Here is a 19,267-nt window from a genome sequence, read left to right on the forward strand (position 1 = left end):
GCCGCCGGGGCGCAGCTGCCCGCCCGCCGCCGGGCGCTGTGTGCGCGCACGGGCCGCGCTCCTGCCTGCCTGCGCCCACACACACGCACCCCCGCCGCCCCGCCGTGCGCTGCACGTCCAGCGCTGCCGGTGCTGCCCGCCGGGACCCGCGCTTCGCGCTCGCCTGCAGTTTCTTCGCAGGCGCCCAGGTGGCTGCGCGCCGCGGCGCTCCCCGCCTGGCCCGGCCCGGCGCGGCCCGGCCCGGCCCGGCTCGGCGCGGCCCTCCCTGTCCTGCCGGCCGGCGTCCCGCGAGCGCGGAGCCGATGGGGATGGGCGGGAGGATGCGCCTGAGCCGCGTCTGCTGCGTTTTCTACCAGCTGTGCGTGCTGTCAAGCGGGCTCGCCGCAGGTAAGTGCGCGCCTTCCGCGGGACGGGGCCGAGCCTCGGGGCGGGCTCCGTGCCCCGCCGGCTGCCGGCAGCCGGTACCTGCCCATTGTTAAGCGCCTTAACAGCTGTGCCCGTCCCCTGTAGCTGATGGGTGATCAGGTAACGCGTGCCTCCCATGTGAGGGTGCATTGCAGTGCGCTCGTCTGTATGTGATACTAATTTTCATAGGCAGCCCTGTCATCTCAGCAGTGCTATTCCTAGCGTGCGTAGGATGAATGTGTAAATAAAACTTTATTTACAGAAGGAAGACCTCCACTTTCTGTCTCAGGCTGGTGGAGATTGTATGTACTCATACATTTATAAGCATAATGCTGGTATGCTGGGAATTTTGGTTAAACTGTGATACGGTGTGTGTAATATGCAGACAGCGCTAATTAGTGGTTATAATTCAGTTGGTTATAATGATGATACAGCATGTGCATGCATCTGCCACTTGTACGTGCACTCGCAAACGTGCAGCCATGCGGGGTGTTTGCGTTTGGCAGCACTTTTGAATCATAGTGGGTCTTGCAAAACATCCTGAGAACAAGGTTGAAATTTTCAAATTTTTTTGTTCAGGTTTTCCCTGCCAAAATAACAATTTTTTTCTAGCTGTATGAAAAAGTTGCCACTTTGTCTAAATGATGAAAGGTTTGTGCAACTCTCCTTGCGCGGAGGTGGTGGTCATGAAGAAGAATATCCCCAGCTACTGGTACAAACACAGCTTCTGCCCAGCTTGAGCTCCAGCTCTCTCTCAGTGTTTACCAGGACCATGGTGTGTCCCAGACCCCTGAGCAGGCACACAGACATCTAGTGCCTGGCCTGTCTGCCGTGTGTAAGGAAAGGATGAAAGGACCAAATGGAGCCCGCTCTATTTTGGGTGGCATGCTTGGTGGGCTGGGAGCCAGAATGAGCATGTTGGAGGGGGGCATAGGGTAGGTTTCTGGCAGGGGCAGTGTGCTGCTGGGTGCTGCACTCAATTAAAGCATGTGCTGGCCTTCCCGCAGGTCTCCATGCTTCAGAAGAAACCGAGGAGTGGGAGATCGTCTTCCCTGCGCTGTGGAGCAGGGGCCAGCAGGAGCCGGCGGGTGGCAGCGGTGGTGGTGGGGGCTGCAGTGCAGACCCCAGCTGTGGGAACCGGAGCAGCACCCTCAGTGCCCCCATCACACCTAGCTCTGTGGCTGGCAATTCCCGGGAGGTGCGTTCAGTCTCCTCCTCGGTGGAGGGGCAGGCGCAGGCTGTGGGGGAGGCGGCAGAGGAAGAGGACACTGAGGATGAGTATGAGTCTCAGGAGTTTTACCACTGGTCTCCCCTGCCCCAGGGGTCTGGTGCTGCCTCTCAGTTGCCACCACTATCCCCCCCGCCACCACCTCCAGCAGAGGACGGAGATGAGGTACTGCTGAGGATTCCCGCTTTTGCTCGGGAGCTCTACCTGCTGCTCAAGAGGGACAGCCGCTTCCTGGCTCCTGGCTTTGCCGTGGAGGAGCGCCTCGGGCGTGAGGGCAAAAGCCCACCCGGTGCTGCACAGTCGCAACCTGAGAGAGCTTGTTACTACAGTGGTGCTGTCCTCCGCTACCCGGGCTCCCTCGCCTCCTTCAGTACCTGTGGCGGATTGGTAAGATGACCTTGCATGCGGGGGTAGCACCAAGGTCTCCACGCAAGTGTCAGCTTCATCTGCTGTTTTTCACTCCCACCCCTTTCCTGAGGTCTTCTTTCTTTCATATTCTCTTGGGTCATACCTCTGTACTTCTCCTTATTTTTAACCATTTTGTCATTTATACTTTTATTATCCCACTCATAATTTTTCTCAAATCCTACTTCTGCCTTTCTCCTGTAAAGTTTTGATGCTCTTTGTCCCATTTCCAGATACACTTTTGTCTCTCACTCCCATACCTTTCTTTTCTGGATCTGCTTTTTATTATTTATTAGGCCATTCTTTCTTCAACTTTTCTCATCTCCGTCCCTAATTTTATCGTGGTCTTCAGGGTGTGCCTGTAATTAGTTACCTCCATGCTCACTTTCCTTCCTTTTCCCTCTATCATCATCTCTCCTCCAGTCCATCTGTAATGCATTTGTTCTTCATTCCCATCCTATATTCTAAAGTTATCTTTCTCATCTGTGTTGTCTTCCGTATCTTCTGCATCCCAGTTTTCAGACTGTTCTGTCTTTCCTACTTCTACCAATATTTTATGTCTGATTTCTCATCTTCATTATTCCTTTTCTTTCATTCCTCTCATCCCTTTGGCCTTTTTTCTCTACCTCACCACTTCCCACATGTGGTACCTGTAGTTACTTGGATTTGGGACTCCATACCCTTCTTTCCTTTCAGTTCTTCCATAGAAGTACACAATGAGTGTCTTCTCAGCAGAAATGTTAATACAGTCAGACCTTTTGAATAGTTATTACTTCCGTGGCATACCTCCCTTATTCGAAACAAATTTCACCTGCTATAATTTCTGTCGTGATTTTTACCAGATAAAGACCAGAATTGGGCACATTGACAACAGCCATGGTGATCCAGTGAGCTACAATCCCAAGATACTTGGGGGTGGATGGAAAGAGTAGAAAGCAGCTGGGATGATGTAAAATGCTGGCAGGATTTAAAACAAAAACAATTATTACTACTATTATTCTCATTTTGGGCCTTTATATAGCATCATAAATGCACACGCCTGCAGCACTTTACAGAATATAGAATACAAATAGTAATGGCGCTAGGGAAAGTTAACATCATCATGACCCTGGGTTTTTGGGGTGGCTAGATAGGTGTAAATCACCACTGTCACATGATAGATGTTTTCTTGTATTTCTTTCTGAATTTGAACGTCTAACTTGTTCCATTGTTGATTTATGAAGATATGCCTGCCTGTTTTTTATTTGCATGGTCATGAAGTGAAACCAGGTAAAATGTGGAAATTTTGACTGCTTATTCATTTGCCTGATTGGGCTTATTCAAAAGTCAAAACTCAAACTGAAAGTGGTGGAGAGGGAACATAGGTGGATTGACCCCAAATAAAATATTTGCTTGCATTCCTGCAAAGTGAAACCGCCAAGTTTCACACAACTCTTAAGTGGTTGGCATCTGATTATTGACATTTTGTCAGATTTTCCAAAGCATGGTAGCAGAATTAATTGTGGAGAAAAATATTGAAAGTCAACTGAAGGTGGTTTGAAAGCAATCAGGTAAAGAATTTTTATGTTCTGGAAAAGCATTTGACTTCTGTACTCCTTGTTAGAGTTTTACTTCCTTTTACATTGCATATGGGTAAAATTAGGTTACAGAAAATCTTGCAAAGAAATTGGTAGAGATAATTATCACAAATGTCTGCTCAAAAGTGATCTACATCATTGCATATCTGTAATTCCTTTGACTTGATTTATAAATTGAAATTCACTGTTTAAATAGACCACAGTTCCCTAGGAGCCCCCTTAGTAATTTTTGATTCAGTCAGTCAGACTTTTCCTAGAAGTACCAGCTTACTCCCAGTTTACCGGCTGTCTAAGCATGCATGTGCCCAGATTATGTTCCCCATAAGAAAGCTGCAGCTGAAATATAAACTATTCTATGTATCTCAAATAAAATTGGAAACTTACTGATGTTGACTGATGGTGTCGTGATCCTCAACTGCATAGTCTTGTTTGCAGTGAAATAGTTAAGCAGCTTTTCTTCCTGAGAGTGTTGCTGCGTCAGGCGCATAGTTAAAAAAAATTGCACAGTGCTATTATGTCAAAGTTGTCATAACAAATCTTAAGTTATTTGTCATTCTTTATTCAGTCATTGCCTGGGCTCTATTACATATGTAAGTTGCTCTGTTTCCAAGAGTCTTGAAAAAACATCATACATACATTGCATATTCCACCCTGTTTCCTCTAGGCCTTGCCCTGCAGAAAGAGCCAAGCAATATTTCAAACTACATTTTCTCTTTTATGATGTAAAAATCCATTGAAACTTGAACCTACAAATATTTTATTGTACTTACCTCAATTATAATTTGATTTTTTCATTTTAAATATAAGGAAATTTCAGAGAAAATGTGGTATGAATGTCTTCGATATACTCTTATTTCAAAGCCTTGCAGACTAGGCTGCATACACTTCGGAAAGCCAAACAAGTGGGCTGTAAGTCCCTTAATAGGCAGCTTAGATTCCACTCAGCAGTTTTTCTTTTCAGTGTGAAATACAGCATCTCTGCTTAACAACAAAACTTCCACCATTCTGGTCTTTAGATAGTAGCCTTTTAATGAATCTCTTTATGCACCGAGGAAAGTAACTGTAGTCTGACAGACAATAGTGATTTTGCCACACAGGAGGAAGGGTGAAGAAGTGTTAAAGGCCAATAGAAGAGGTTTGGCCATCACGTGCAGGGGAGGGTCATACATGGTAGTACAGGATGTGTGGCTGATGCTGTAGGGCTAGTTTTGTGAAGAGACACCGGATCTTCAATGAAATGAAAAAAAGCCTTGCATGAAATTGTTGTGCCACCCAAGTTAGGATGTTGGTGTTGGTTCCAGCTTCTCAAGGCATGGAGAGACCTGACGTGCCAGTGACATTCAGGAAATTGAAAAAATGTCTATGTAGAAGTCTTAACTGCTCCTCCTATAGGCAGAAAGACAGAAGAATATTGTTGCAGATTTTGGGCATCTTATCCCCTTGAAGTGGGATTTAGGTGCTTTTTGAATAGTTCACTGGTTGCAGTTGGGTAAAGCATGTAATGTACAGCACAACATTAAAGCTTCCCCATATTTGTTATTTCACAGTTCTTGAGAGCTTCAGTAATGTGTTTTTTCTTGAGCTGTTCATCAAAAGCCACTATGGAGGGATGATAATAATGGGGTTCATAACATACCATGTTAATCATGTGAATATACAAGTGAAAAATGAGACCTGTACTGCCAGATAATTACTAACCAAATTCTGAATGCCAGCATTTGTTTGGCAACCTATCTTGACAAATGAAGGAAGCATAACTCAGTGGATATTTTGTAATCAAACTAAGGACTAGAGATACGCATGGACCGTCTAGAAACTTCACCACCGTGACGTTGGTGTCATCTCAGAGCTCACATGATCGATGGTGACAGCCCTATCCAACTACTTGTTAAAACACTTGTGGATTCTTACATCCTTTTGTAGCTCAATGGGATTTGCTCCGAGTACGTTTTGGGATTCTGCACTGGTGCTGTGGGAAGATTAATAAGGAGAGGTTTCCAAGAATTCTCCATCTGTATGCTGACTGCCTACTTGTTCATCATTAGCCAAATACCAGAATGTAAGCAGTTCTGCTGATGCCAGTGAGACTGCTGCTCTGAAAGTGATGAATTTCCAAGCTGGATCATTAATTATTTAAATGGTCGTTTCTACTGCTTGCTTGTGTTTTGCCATAATATTTGAAATAAGAAAAAAAAGCATGTCAAATGGTGTTGAACAGTTTTATTTGTGACTGGTAATACACATCACTTACAACTAGTAGTTCTTTCGGAGCATGCTGTAGGAGAAACTTACAGTGGACTTAGAATTAACAAATCTGGCTACTGGTTCTTTACCACGGATCTGTTCTGCTGCTAGCATGGAAGTTGAAGTAGTCTCACTGCATTCCCCAGAGAGAGCTGTAAACACAGCAAATGTGTGCTTTATCCCCTACTCCTTTCATTTCAGAAAGAGAGGCATTTAATGTCATTTTTTCTCAGCACTGAATTGCTTAGGTAGTACTCTATGGCTACGTGGTGGCAGGCAGGGGTTTTCCCAATGTTTTTTCTTTTTAACCGAAGCAGTCTGCAATAAATAGAGAACAGCTAAGTAGAGAAAGGATTTGAATGTCGTCTTATACCTAAAGCAATGGGATATGTTTAGACTGTTAGGAAGTGCAAACAGGAGCAAATGTAGACACAGAGGATGGGCAGGAGAGTGCAGCTCCATACAGCTACGCTGTTCATCGCAGCACTTAGCAGGTTGTCTAGCAGAACATGGGTGGAGACCTGCCTAAACAGACAGCATTGCCATTTACTGGAGAAAAGCTTTGAAATTTGTCTGTCTGGTTCTGTATTTTCACTGGATCTTAAGACTGTGAAATGGTCAATAGCATATTTATAGTTCTCTAAATCCCTGACGAGTCAACATCAAATGAAATTTAACGTCTATTTTCCCAGTGACTTGAGGGGGAACGAGTCTTAACACACCTCCAATCCAATCCAGGGAAGAGCTCTCTGTAGAGAAGTGTATGGTGCTTTTATTAGGCCTCATTGCCGTTAACAAGCAGGTGTTTTAAAATCTTGTCAATAGTTTATAGACAAGTAGTCACAGATTTACTCCAGCTGTTATACATACATTTAAAGAGCACTATCCAAAGCAATGCTGCCAGCATCAGCAAAAGAATTCATGTCAGTAGTTCTGTGTCCTGCAGAGATGTGCCAGATATCATTGGACAACAACATTTTAACAAATACTTCCGATGGTAATGTCCTACTTTTACAATAAAACTGAAATAAATCAGGATGTGAAAAAAACAGTTTGCCTTCTTTGGCTAATGGGATGCCTGTATGGTACTTCAGTAAGATTTGAAAAAAAACTGAAGCACCTTTACAATAAATGTGTGGGGTTTTTATTTCTGACACAAACTGTGTTTTGAAGATTAGTGCTATTAACTAATAGTAAAGGAATGACAAATGATGGATTCAAAATATTTTAGATTTTTTAGGATATTCTAAATTCACATGACCCTTAAATTCAGGACACATAATAAAGCATCTACAAAACTGGAATTTTTTATTTTGTATCTATCCATTGAGGATAGTCTGACTTTACAGATCGTCTCAGAACAAGCAGAATGAAATTGTAATAGAACAATAGTAATAAAATAAAAAAATATTTTCTGTATTCCTAAAATTCTGCAGTCACTTTTGTTTTAACATCTTTTTTCCTGGAGAAGGATTTTAACCACACTTCAACATTTTTATATGGGAAAACTCCCAATGAATATAGTTCTTAGTTACACTTCCTAGTGATTCCTGCAGTGAGAATAGTGTCTGACATGGCAAGTGTACTTGAATTTTTGGACAGCCTGGACAGTTTTGGAGAGCTGTACTGAACTTCTGCCTTTTGGCTGTACAGCTTCTTTCAGTGGCAGTGCAATACTTAACCTGCTGCAACTCCTTTCCTGGCATAGGGTCAGACTGATTGGGAATGCAGAGATTGTTTGCATTGGGTGTGAGTAGTGAACCTGCCATTTGCTGTGCAGCGCTTTTGTGAGCATCCCTGCGTTTGTGGGGCTCTTGGAGCACGTGGTTAGGAGCAACTCATGGGCTTCATAAATTGCCCTGGGAAGCTGTGCTATTACAGGTTGTGAGCTCCTGGTGTAAGGCTCTGAAACTTCTTAATAGACTTCTTGCTTCGATCAAGCTGGAGTGTGACCACCCCATTACACATCCTGGACCATACAGTACCAACATACAAGCCTGAAATGGGTTAAATACCAAGCCTCTTGTCCACCAAAAATAGTGCCCCTGCCTTCCCATTTCAGTGATGTTGCAGTTACACATAGGTATTGAGTAATTTCCACACCAGATGCTTTTCGAAAAGAAATTGGAGACAATTGCAGCTTCTTTGGTACTGAGGGTAAGCATTAGAAAACAGAGATCACCAACAATTTTTCATAAAAGGGGGGGGGGGGAAAGATTGTTAGCAATATTCATGGTCCATTTGATACATACAGGCTAAAGTTTGACACTGCAGAAGGAGGATTATAAAATTAAATAGGATTATCCTTAAAGGCTGCCAGGATGAAATTAAGTACACACTCCCTCCTTCTATACACACAGCTTCCTGGGATTCTTAAATGAAAGAGAGGACAAATACAAGCAGTAAAATATGTGTTTAGATCCCCTCTTTTTAAAAACTAGGGCTAACTCAGGACGGAAGGACGTGGGAAATCACAGGTGGGGTTTTTTGAGGCTTTTTCAGTTACCTATTTAGAATGCTAAACTTTTTATGTCTTAGCAGACAATCTGCCACTGTTGCATTGTGAGTTTGTTAAAGAAATGAAACTTTGCCGAGAGGGACAGAAATAAATATGTGAATGAGGGAACTCTGTGAGTTTCCGTTACTGAGGGTTCACAGGTTCACCAAGTTTTACTCTGTTGACTTTAACTTATGCCTTATTTGTGTTTTAAACATCTTTAAATGAGCAATATAAAATTTGTCATCAGTAGAAATAGGTGGGTGAGGTAGGGCATGAGTGGAAATGTCAGCCCTGAACAGAAAGCATCTTTGCTCTGTTATGAAAGTGGGTTTCTTTGCAGAAAAAACAGAAGCACCCCTGGGAAAATAAAGGGTTGGACTAAAATTTGGGCTTCCCACCTCTGCATAAGGTAGAACTGATGAAATGCAGTGATGCTCCTGGGAGAATACCCATACTGTCAATGTATGTGTTGAATCTGAGCCGGGCTGTTCCTCCTGGATTTACATGGCAGTGGAACGTGGGAGAGAGACAGGCAGCCAGGCTTCTAGGGAGTCTGGTCTCCAACAGGACAAAGTAAGTTGTTTACATGAGGTTATTTTGGCATGCTTAGGCACAGACGCATCTTCCTCCAGCATAGGCTTAGCTGCTATTTTTCTTAATTTCTCTGTTACATTAAAATCTCTTCATTATAATCTTACCTTGAACATCTGATGAAGCACAACTGAAAGCACAGTAGAGAAGACAGAGAAAATTAAAATCAAGAAAGTGATTGTGGCCAGCTGGAATAACCAGCATATATGTACAAGCAAAGCACTATTAACAAACATTGCTTTATCCTGTCCGAACAGCAAATTAATTACAAACAGAACTACTAAATATGGTTCATTTTTATTTTTTCATGAAGAAAAGGAGTACTGTGGATGGTATCTCTTTAAATATTTGATTCGTGTCATTAAGAACCATAAACCAACAAAGATCTATGTCAAGATAAAGGACTAAAAACTCTTGGTTTCTATTTTCCTTCTTGAGCTCTGATGCTGCCGTCTGTTGCTATTCATTTTTGCCTTTCTGGATGAAACATCATTTGGTTGGATTTTTGTTTTGTGTATCTGAGAAATCTTGCTAACTGGTAAGAAGGAGAAGTCTTTTAAACATCGGAACAGCAGTGTTAATGTAAAGCTGAAAGGTTTAGAAAATCGGTTTTGATTTAGGCCGAGACTACATTTGAACTATAACGATCGCTGTTTCCTTTAATATTAAACACTGCGGCATGGTATGCAAGATGTTGGGCCAAGATGCCTCAGACCATGTGGTAATGATTCCTTTCTCCGAAGATCTATCCTATAATCATGTAATCACTCCATCCTGAGGCAGGTTTGATTTGTGACTCTCAATCCTGCTTATAATAGCCTGCTGTTCTCCTGAAGTGCTTAGTTTCAGTACAAATACTTCCTTTGCAATATATTTTCAAGCCATAATTAGAAATGAGAAATATGCTATCTCCAGAGTAGCTTTATTTAAAAAAATTGAGACTGTTGTGAATCGCTTGAGATCTCTACCCATTGCAATAAGTAAGTATAAAATTATCAAACTTATTTTGCAAGATAAGAAGTGAGGAGGTAAATCAGAAAAACTAGGTAAGTACATTAATGAATAAAGTTTTTGCATTAATTAAATTAGCAAAGTTTTGACCCCCCAATTTGAAGGTAACTTCTTTAAAAAGAAAACACAGAGCACTGAGCCTCTTCCAGCTACAACTGTTAAGGTTAGTGAAATTAGCATTTTCTCCAAGTCTTGTATCCCTGACTTTGATTCATATCTCATTGTACGTGCCAATTGTTTCTTCTATAGCAAATGAACAAGGATTTTTGAAAGAAGCAAATATTCTCCGTGTTGCAACCCGTGTAATTTTATTTTAAAAGCACTGTTCTTTGTTTTTCTTTTTTAAAAAGATTTCTTGGGCCTGCAGGAATGGAGATTCTTTTTGGTAGTTAATGACGGATTGTGACAGGGAAAAAAATAGGAACATCCATGATTTGCAAGATGCAATACCAGAAAAACAGGGGAGCTGGGAAATAGGGAGGAAACAATAGAAAGCATCAGGTGTGAGAGTCATTGTGGGGTTGATGGTATGTGGCGATATTCAGGGAGGAGTCTGTGAAAATTAATAGTCATGTAGAGGTAGCATGCAAATGATGCACATCTTTCTTTGGTATGTGATAAAGAGAGCTACCAGGGTAGAAAGGGATGAGTCAAAGCCATTTGCATTTGGGGGAGAATGAGATGTTCGCGGAAGTTCTTCTATAGACCGTGTGCCTTTCCTTGGTTTACTCAGGTCTCTCACTGATGACTTTAGGGACATAGCATGGGGGCTGGTTGGTTAAGCTCCTTGTTTAGCAGAAGCAGCAATGTAATGGAAATAGTGTGAAATATGCTGTGCACGTGCATGTGTGTGTTATATTGCATATCCAGATGGTAGTTGGTCAAACTTTTATAAACCAATAGCCCAAAATATCCATGTTAGATTTAAAATCAGATGTACATCTGTTGTGCATTAGCAGTTCAGTTAACTTTTTGTTTGTGATTTCTATTTCTTCTAATAACAGCATAAATAAGCAAAGTAGTATTATTTGGAAGGGAAAGAATGAAGAACATTTCTAGTGTTAATTGTAGAACAGTGTATTTAGAATGATAAATCAATATCATAACATTAGTTGCTAATAATACATGCATCTGCACATAAGTGTATAGAAGTAAAATTTTTTGGAAGCCTGTGCTGTGAATGTTTTTCTTGGGCCTACCAGTACTTCTGTCAGAATTATTTTCTGAATGAGTTTTGCATCCAAAAATGTAGAAATGTGCCCAAAACTGACTTGTGAAGTGATTTAGTTTCTGTGTGATTATCCTCCAACAATTGCATATGCTTGTTTTATGATCTCAGCTGTGCTACCTTAAGTTCTCATTAGATGTCAGAAGTTTAACTGGGTCAAGTCAGGTCAAGCTTATTTAGATAGCAGAATGTTATGAAAAATACAGATATTTCTGCACGTGATGTTAATTCAGCTGGGGACAACTTTTTAGGATTCAGTACAGAGTAAATGTCCTGTTATATCCCTCTGGGCTTAAGGGGATGCTGGCTGGGAGAAGTGCTCAAGTAATGGCTAGAGCCATTATAGTAATGCCATCTTTTATACAAAATGTTAAACTGTGCTTCAGATATGCTTAAACTTCTCAGTGCTCTTTTTGTCAGTGAGAACACTGATTAGCCTGGTGATTGGATTATAACCTTGAAAACTCATGTGTAACTCTGTTTCAAGGCTTCTTGTATGAAGTGCTTTGCTTTTCTTCTGAAGATGGGAGACGGGAGAAAAAGGGACAGGATAAGGGACAAAAAAAAGCTGAATGCCTGTTATTCTGACATACAGCAGTGGGTGAAGGGTGAGTTTTTATTGGTATGTGCATACATAAAGGGAACATGAAGCCGGGTTTGTACACGTATTCTCAGGACTTAATATTTAATTGTGGTCTTGCTTAATTTGCTTTTTAAAATACTCTCTAAGCATAAAGCTGTCTGGATCTATGCTTCTGTCGTGAGCTTTGTGTGAAACTCTTCTAACTTAGCCAATTTTTTAAATCTTCTGAGAATTTACAAGCTTGTTGCAATTTAGGGGATGGGAAGTTGCCTAGGTGATTTTATGCCTAGATAGATCCCCAGTCTCTTTTGTCCCTCTATGACATAAATGGACCTCACTCCAAATATTTATTAAGTAACATATGAAGGGTGTGAGGGAGTTAAAAATAGAAGAGGGCTTATAGACTAAAATGGATGTAATTATTTTTGTTTTCCAATTTCTGGCTGATAGTTCTAGCATGTTTCCCTTTTTCTGTTTCTTCTGTAGTAACCTATCTAAGCAAGCATAATAACAGAGATTTCTTCTGTGTCCGTTTGTTTTTTTGTTTTTCTTCTAACACTAAGTTATTTGCATTGGAAATAATGGAAGGAAATAATTCCTTCTTTTCTTACTTCATTTTGGATGATAAATCTTTTGCTTGTTTCATATAAACGAATTTGCTAAGAAGTGACCCGTCACACTGATGCTACTTGGTTCAAAACTCCATTCTGCTCACTATTTGTATTGTAACGCACATAAAATCAAGCTCTCCAGCTTTTAAAAAAAGGAAAAAAGCCTTCTTCCAAAATCTATTTTTTTCCTTTTAGTTAAAGTAATAGTTCTTGAAAAATAATTAGATGCTGTTTCTTCTTTCATGAGGGTAGCAGAACTTTAGCTTCTATGTGCTACAGAAGATAAATCAATATTTTTTTTCCCCAAAAAGGGGAAGGAGAATCTAGCCTTAGAAGTTAAAAGCAAAAAACTATGCATAGTTTGGAAAAAAAAATAGACGTGAATTTCAGTTAGGTGTGGAGTCATAGAAGTATACAACTTCTATGTATTTTTAACTTTTTTAAGCAATGTGAATCTAAAATGATAATACATTGTGAGAGTCGTATTTATTTCTCTTAAAGCCACCAGTTCTGGATTCATGTAATTTTAGATAGAGATATAAAAAACCTAAGCATAACTTTATTTTATAGATGGACTAACTTGATTTGTTGAATTACAGTTCTATGCCATAAATGTAATTTATTTTCTTTTCTTTAATTACTGTTTTCCACAGTTAGTAGTTTTGGCAAATTGTAGATTTGAACGAAACTGAGTTTCATGGAGTGTTGCCTTGAAGTAAATAGTCTTTGAATGCAGTTCAGCCCCTCTCTCAGTAGAAAACCAAAATAATGGAGTCGTGGATAGATACTTCAATAAGGATTAGCAGAGATTAAATTTCTCTATGGGCAATCATGGGCGGGTTTTGGAGCTGTGCCACATCCCTCCGTGGCTACAATGAAAGCACAATGGTAGCTCATTGGTATGCACTATTTGAGTGTTTTACATGGATGAATCAATTTAAACTTGGATCCCTTGTATTGATCTTTTTGCTACTAGTCTAGGCATTCTATCTAATGTAGGTTACATACACAGTTGCTGATATTTTCTGCTTAACTCTCTTGCATGGGACTCAGCGTAGAATGCTTTGTGCTCTTCCTTTGTGTACTATTACATTTTTGCCTGCATAAAATAGCATTTCAGATTCTGATGGGATTAAATCCAGGCTTGCACTAAAGAAATGGGGTTAATGCAGTTTCATTAGCTAAAGGTACAGCAGTTTGATTCATACTCCAAAAGAGTGGTTTTTAGTCTTACCACAAGTTACTCTATTACACCAAAACGCTCTAAAGAAACACACCTTTACAAGCACTGAGTCCTTAATTGCAAGGATTTTTTCCATAGGTGATATATTTCCGTAGATGTTGCTTTTTTTATGACTAGTCATGTTTAGCTATGCAAAGAAACTTTCTTATACGATATTAATAATTACTGAAATTTTGTTGTATAATAAATGATCTGGAATTATCACTAAACCATTCATTGTAAAGAATTTTTACCTTATGGAATAGAGTTTTTTAAATCCCAGCTTACTTTAAAGAAGCTGTTGTATTTATTCTGGAAAGGGGATAGGGTTGTGGTTGTGAATTTTTTTTTTAATAGTAAATCGGTGGTGATGTTTAATTTAATACAGCATGTACTTGATGAGCAAAATCAAGTGATTGTTAACATCATGCATCACTCAGTTACGACAACATGATAGACATAATTTACAGGTTAGGTTGCTGTTTTAAAAATGGATTTTTATGCCAGTTCTGTTTCGAATTGTGCAAGTAAAGGGCTGTATCATGCTTGTTCAAGTATAAGTGTATCTTGGTTTTCAGTTTGATTGTAGTTTATTTTATTAGTCTATAATAGTCATCTGTGGTTGGTTGAGCATATTGCTCCAGTATACTTTTTGAAGCAAAATAAAATAAGGCTTTCCAGAACATTTTAGGCAGCAGACGAGAAGCCTCTTTATTCATTAGTCAGTTGGCACATGCACCAACAATGAAGTTGAAGTCATGCAACCACATAAAACATCTGTTTAATGTATGATTGTGTGGGGGACAAAATGAAGATCTTTGTCCATAGGACTCAAGTGTTTGATCTCTTTGATTTTTTTCCTTTGATATCATCCTTGGTAGTTGGTTAATGCTTCCTTTTGTAATGGTAGTTACTTCCTTTAGTTCATCTGGAAACTGTGCTTGAATCACAATCAGTTCTGATCATTGTGGTTTTGATGAACCAAACTGAAGGCATGGCCCTTGTGAGTTGCTGTACTATTGCTGTGTCTTCCAGCTTCTTGAAACATAGGCCTACATGAAAATGAGAGCTCATAAAAATAAAAAAGTAATTCTCTAGCCCACACAAGGACAGATCAAAATATGAAACCTGAAGGCCAAAATGCTGGGAGACCACTGGAAGAACTTCTTTAAAAAAAAAAAGTTCTGATTGTAGTTGACCATTTAGAGCTGCAACTACAGAAAGTTTATGTGTACTCTTAGTAGAATAATAAATTCCATTTTAATTAAATTTCTTTCTTATTAATAGAATTTTTTCATGCAAATGAAGAGGAATAAGCTGGTGACCAATTAATTACTTTTGCACAGACATTGCCTTCTAGTTTCCTTCTCTTTACTAGCTCTAGCTCCATTTATTACTTATTATTTTTAAAATAAATTAATTTGTTAACATAAAGATATAGGCAGTGAATTTTTCTACACACCATAAAATCAGAATCTTGATTATATAACATAACTTCATATTTACTATCACAGTACTACCATTGATCTAAATTGATACGAAATCAGATCTGGATCTGCTTACGGTTTAGACAGAGAGGGTGGAATACTGTATCTTGCTTAATTGAGCATATATTGACAACAGCAGGTTGAGAGCTTTGAGGGTTGCATCCATAAAATGATTTTTCCATAATAACAACCTCATTTGTCTTCCTTTTAACATTCTAAAATTGAGAAAGTCTCTTCTGATCTTAACTGTAATGGAGTTACCCTCTTACCATAATACCAGGGCTTGATCATAGTTGACATAAACACAGTGGTTTTGAATGAGACCTCAGATGGTCTTTTGTGTCATTATTCTTAAAAAATAATAAATACTTCATGTTAGGCAAGGTTTCTGAGCAAAAGATACCTATTTTATTAATTCAGCTTATGTCATTGGAATAAATAGACAACCTTTAAGGCTTTCTAGATGTTCCTCAGAGCTTCTGTTTCTTTTGTAATAGAAGCAAAACTGTTTGAGAGATAAGAATAATTCCAGAATCTAACTAGTTTTACTAATCAATTCAACCTTCTGAGATAAAGAGTAGGCACTACTGAGTGAAGCGAGAAACTATCAGAGAGAGACCAGTAATTTATTACATGGCGGGCTGACAGAATAGGTGATGTTTTCTTCTGTGACATAGTCATGGTTGCCATAAAATCTGTATTGTTTTAGGCACCTAAAGTTGAAAATATCATATTTGTTTTCTTAAGGATTGCAGAGTGTGCCTTGTGTGCATTTACGGATATTCTGCACGTTTAATAGCTGCACCACTGATGAAGTCTGGCTTGCCAATAGCTGTCTCTGTTCTTAGTGATATTAGTCAATCCTTGCATAGTTACCTGGAGCAAATGCATACAATAGTTTTTTAATTTAAGTTAGTTTAAAAATCAAGTTTTTTAACCCGATGTGTCTTGAAAATAGATTTTAAATTGACTGTCACATACGTAATGTGAAATTTGACTTCCCATTTCAACAATGGCTTGTAGCACTTGGATCAGAAATGCTAATTTGATTTTAAAATTTTATAAAATAAAGTAACCTGTGCTAAGAGTAGCAGGCTTTCCGTACCTCATAAACTTCCAGAGTGCTGCATAAGGAAAAGAAATAAGAACATGCCTGTGGTAAGTCTGCATTTCTTAGTCTGTAGTTCCTAAGTGTAAATCTTTAGGTGTTAATAATTTTGGATTTATGATTTTAAAGATATATCTTTGGAATACTTTTCTTGAGTGAACATGAAACTGTGTATGTGAAAGAAAATGGAATTTCATGTACTGCAAACTCAAAGTCCAGATCATCTCTATATTGTCTCTCTCTCCCCTCTCCTTTTCCCCCCCTTTCTTTAAACGATGTAGAGCCTAAACACTTCATATAGTAATAGATGTATAGCTATGGAGAAGGTGTATTTGGAATCTGAGTAGCTGCAATGTAGTAAAAAAAAAAGTTTATTTACACAGTAATTTTAGCTGAGTAACAAGTTAACAGGAAAAAAAGAGGCATTTAGAGTATTTATGCTTCTGTCAAACATTTTTCATGTATGTATGTTTGCATGCAACTGCAATTGTTTATTTTGTAGATGTTGCAATTGAAGGCTTTAAATTGTGGTTTATGTCAAAATTTTAAAATATACCCACTAGTTCTGAATGTCTTGCATTATTAGTATTCAGCATATACATATACATTCCCCAAACTGAATGCTAGTTAAGAATACATAAGCATAAGTATCTTCGCCAAATTTATATTGCAAGTCAGTGACAGAACAAAATTAGAATTCAAAACTTAAAACAAAGACAGAGAAAAAGTAAATAATAGAATTGGACTAGAATTTAGAGATCAGGACATTATCAACTTAGTACACCATCACAGCCAAGTACATGTCCCCTCCATGAGAGGTGATGATGTTGATATAGGCAGTGGCATAGATCAGCTGTTATTACCAGAAGAAAAAACCAAATTCCATCAGAACAGAGCTGTGGGGATTATTCAGCCTAAATTGAGGAAGTACTGAATGAGCTGTTATATCTTTTAGAAATTGTATACACAGAAATGTTCTATTATCCATGCAGGATTGCAGGACTGCTGATTTTTTTAATACCTTGGACAAAGATATTTGAATAAATTTTCTTTCTTTCTGAATGTATGTTACACTTCAGTAGGATTAGATAAATTTTTCAATATGCTTTTTCTCTTTATTTGCATATGTCCCTTTGTTGTATTCCATGCTCTACCTACTGCCCACAAGCACCACCAGGTCCATTTTAGCAGATCTGCTCACTATCTATCCATCTGTCTGTCCATCCATCCATCCATCCACCCAATGGGAAGTCCGTACCAGTGCAGGGGGTGACTCTGTCCCAGGGGCTGGACTTGGCATTCATCCTTGCTGAATTTCATGAGGTTCCTGCTCATAATTGTTCATAAACATATATTTATACATATATTTCATATGTATAGATTGGATGGCACTAAAATGAGGGCACATGAATGATTGGTATCTCCATGAGACCCACACTTCCATTGTTCTGTGGCTTCAGTAAAGATGCTGGGGCTCTTGTTGGTTATCCCTGTTCTTAATGTTTTTCTGTGGCTCATAGATGACATTCTTTGTCCGGTCATACCTCTTCAACCCCCAAAATTTTAAATTATCTGAGGGTTCCTAGTGTCTATAGTGCAAATCATTAGGTATATCTTCATGTGACACATTGGGAATAAGTTATCTACAGTTAGACACAGTTGGTTTTGTTGCCATCTATTTTTTTAGAAAAATAGACTATAAACCAGGAATGGTACATTTAGCTTTAGGAGTTTGTAATTCATATTTGTTACATTTCTGTTTGAAGCGTTTGAAAATAGCACTTAGAATTGCCTTATGATAGTAGTTTTCAATGAATTATTATTAAAGATACTTCAGTTACCTCAAACTGGAACAGATTAGACTTGTCTCTATGGAGAGAAAGAACAGCATACGCACATCTACTTCATGGGACAGTCTGTGTAGGGTAGTGATTGTTTATAAAGGTTTCTGTAGTTGTTGCAGAAAGAGTCATTTTAAGAACTGTAGGGTTTCGCTCAACACCAGTGTCCTATTTACCTCCTTTTAATATTTAATATTTTGAAATTTGAGTTATGGTGCACTAATGATTTTGAAATTTTTTGTGTATGTTTAAATTATGCTGTGCCTTCTGAGTGCAAGACTTAAAAGGGTTTGGGATGAGTTCTGCATTTTAAAGCATTAAGCCTCTTCCAGTGTTTTGACGCAACTAATTTGACTAAAGCAAACTACAATTAAACTATACTTCTGGGTAACCACTGCCAAAAAAAGAGTGTACAGTGGAGTCCATTTACAATGTGCTGTTGAAGCAATAAATCTGTGAAAAGAATAACATATGTTTAATTTTAGTAAACTACTTCTTAACATTTGGGTTTTTTTTAAAAAAGGAGAATCTATGGAAGCTTATACATGATGTTGTAATGAACCTGCTGGCACATTACTTAGGAGAAACAATTTTCACCACCATATCTAGCTAGTAACATGTCGTATGCCTTACAATACAGGAAAAGTAAGCAGCGTCAAAGATTAACAGACAAAACTAGTTAGATCTAGGAAATGGAGACGTATTTTTGTAAAAATAGAATGTCAGATGTAATGATGACCTTAAAATAACAAATTGGAAAAAACAAATGGTAGGAATTCTGTTATCCCTAAGGACCCTATTATGTGTTGGACTGTGGTTCTGTGCTTTCCCACTTCTTAAAGACTTCATTCTCCATGTGAAGCTGGCTGCCTTTCAATGGAAGATGTATCTTTGGTGTAACTTGATATGATTGTTCTGAAGTCCCACTCTCACAAATTTAGCTGGCAGAGTAGAGATAGGGTTCCAGTAAATTTTGCCTGGTTTTCAGTGTGGCTTTTGTTCATATTAATGTGGAGAGAAGGCAGTGTTTTAGGTGATAAAGAGCATATTCTTTTTGATGATTCGGTATTTTTGAAGGAAAAAACCCTCTTTTGCTGGAAAGCTCCTGGCCAGTTCTAGTCATGAAGAACCTAGCTTGGATGCTTTATATGAACAGGAGGTAAGATCGGAAGCAACATCTGGGAACTTGACTTTGCTTTAGTGGTAAATTCAGAGCTGGGAGGCAC

The 19,267-nt window shown here is 39.0% G+C and overlaps 1 protein-coding gene across 1 annotated transcript in view; it reads left to right on the plus strand.

Moving 5' to 3' along the window:
* The first annotated feature begins 320 nt into the window (after window positions 1–320).
* ADAMTS19 (ADAM metallopeptidase with thrombospondin type 1 motif 19) overlaps window positions 321–19,267 on the plus strand; it is a 153,267-nt gene continuing 134,320 nt past the window's right edge. Inside the window, exons 1-2 of the mRNA XM_075137023.1 lie at window positions 321–387; window positions 1,413–2,020. Coding sequence (XP_074993124.1) covers window positions 321–387; window positions 1,413–2,020 — 675 coding nt within the window. The remainder of the gene's footprint in view (window positions 388–1,412; window positions 2,021–19,267) is intronic.

Source organism: Calonectris borealis, chromosome Z, assembly GCF_964195595.1.
Source record: "Calonectris borealis chromosome Z, bCalBor7.hap1.2, whole genome shotgun sequence".
NCBI classification, from domain to species: Eukaryota; Metazoa; Chordata; class Aves; order Procellariiformes; family Procellariidae; genus Calonectris; species Calonectris borealis.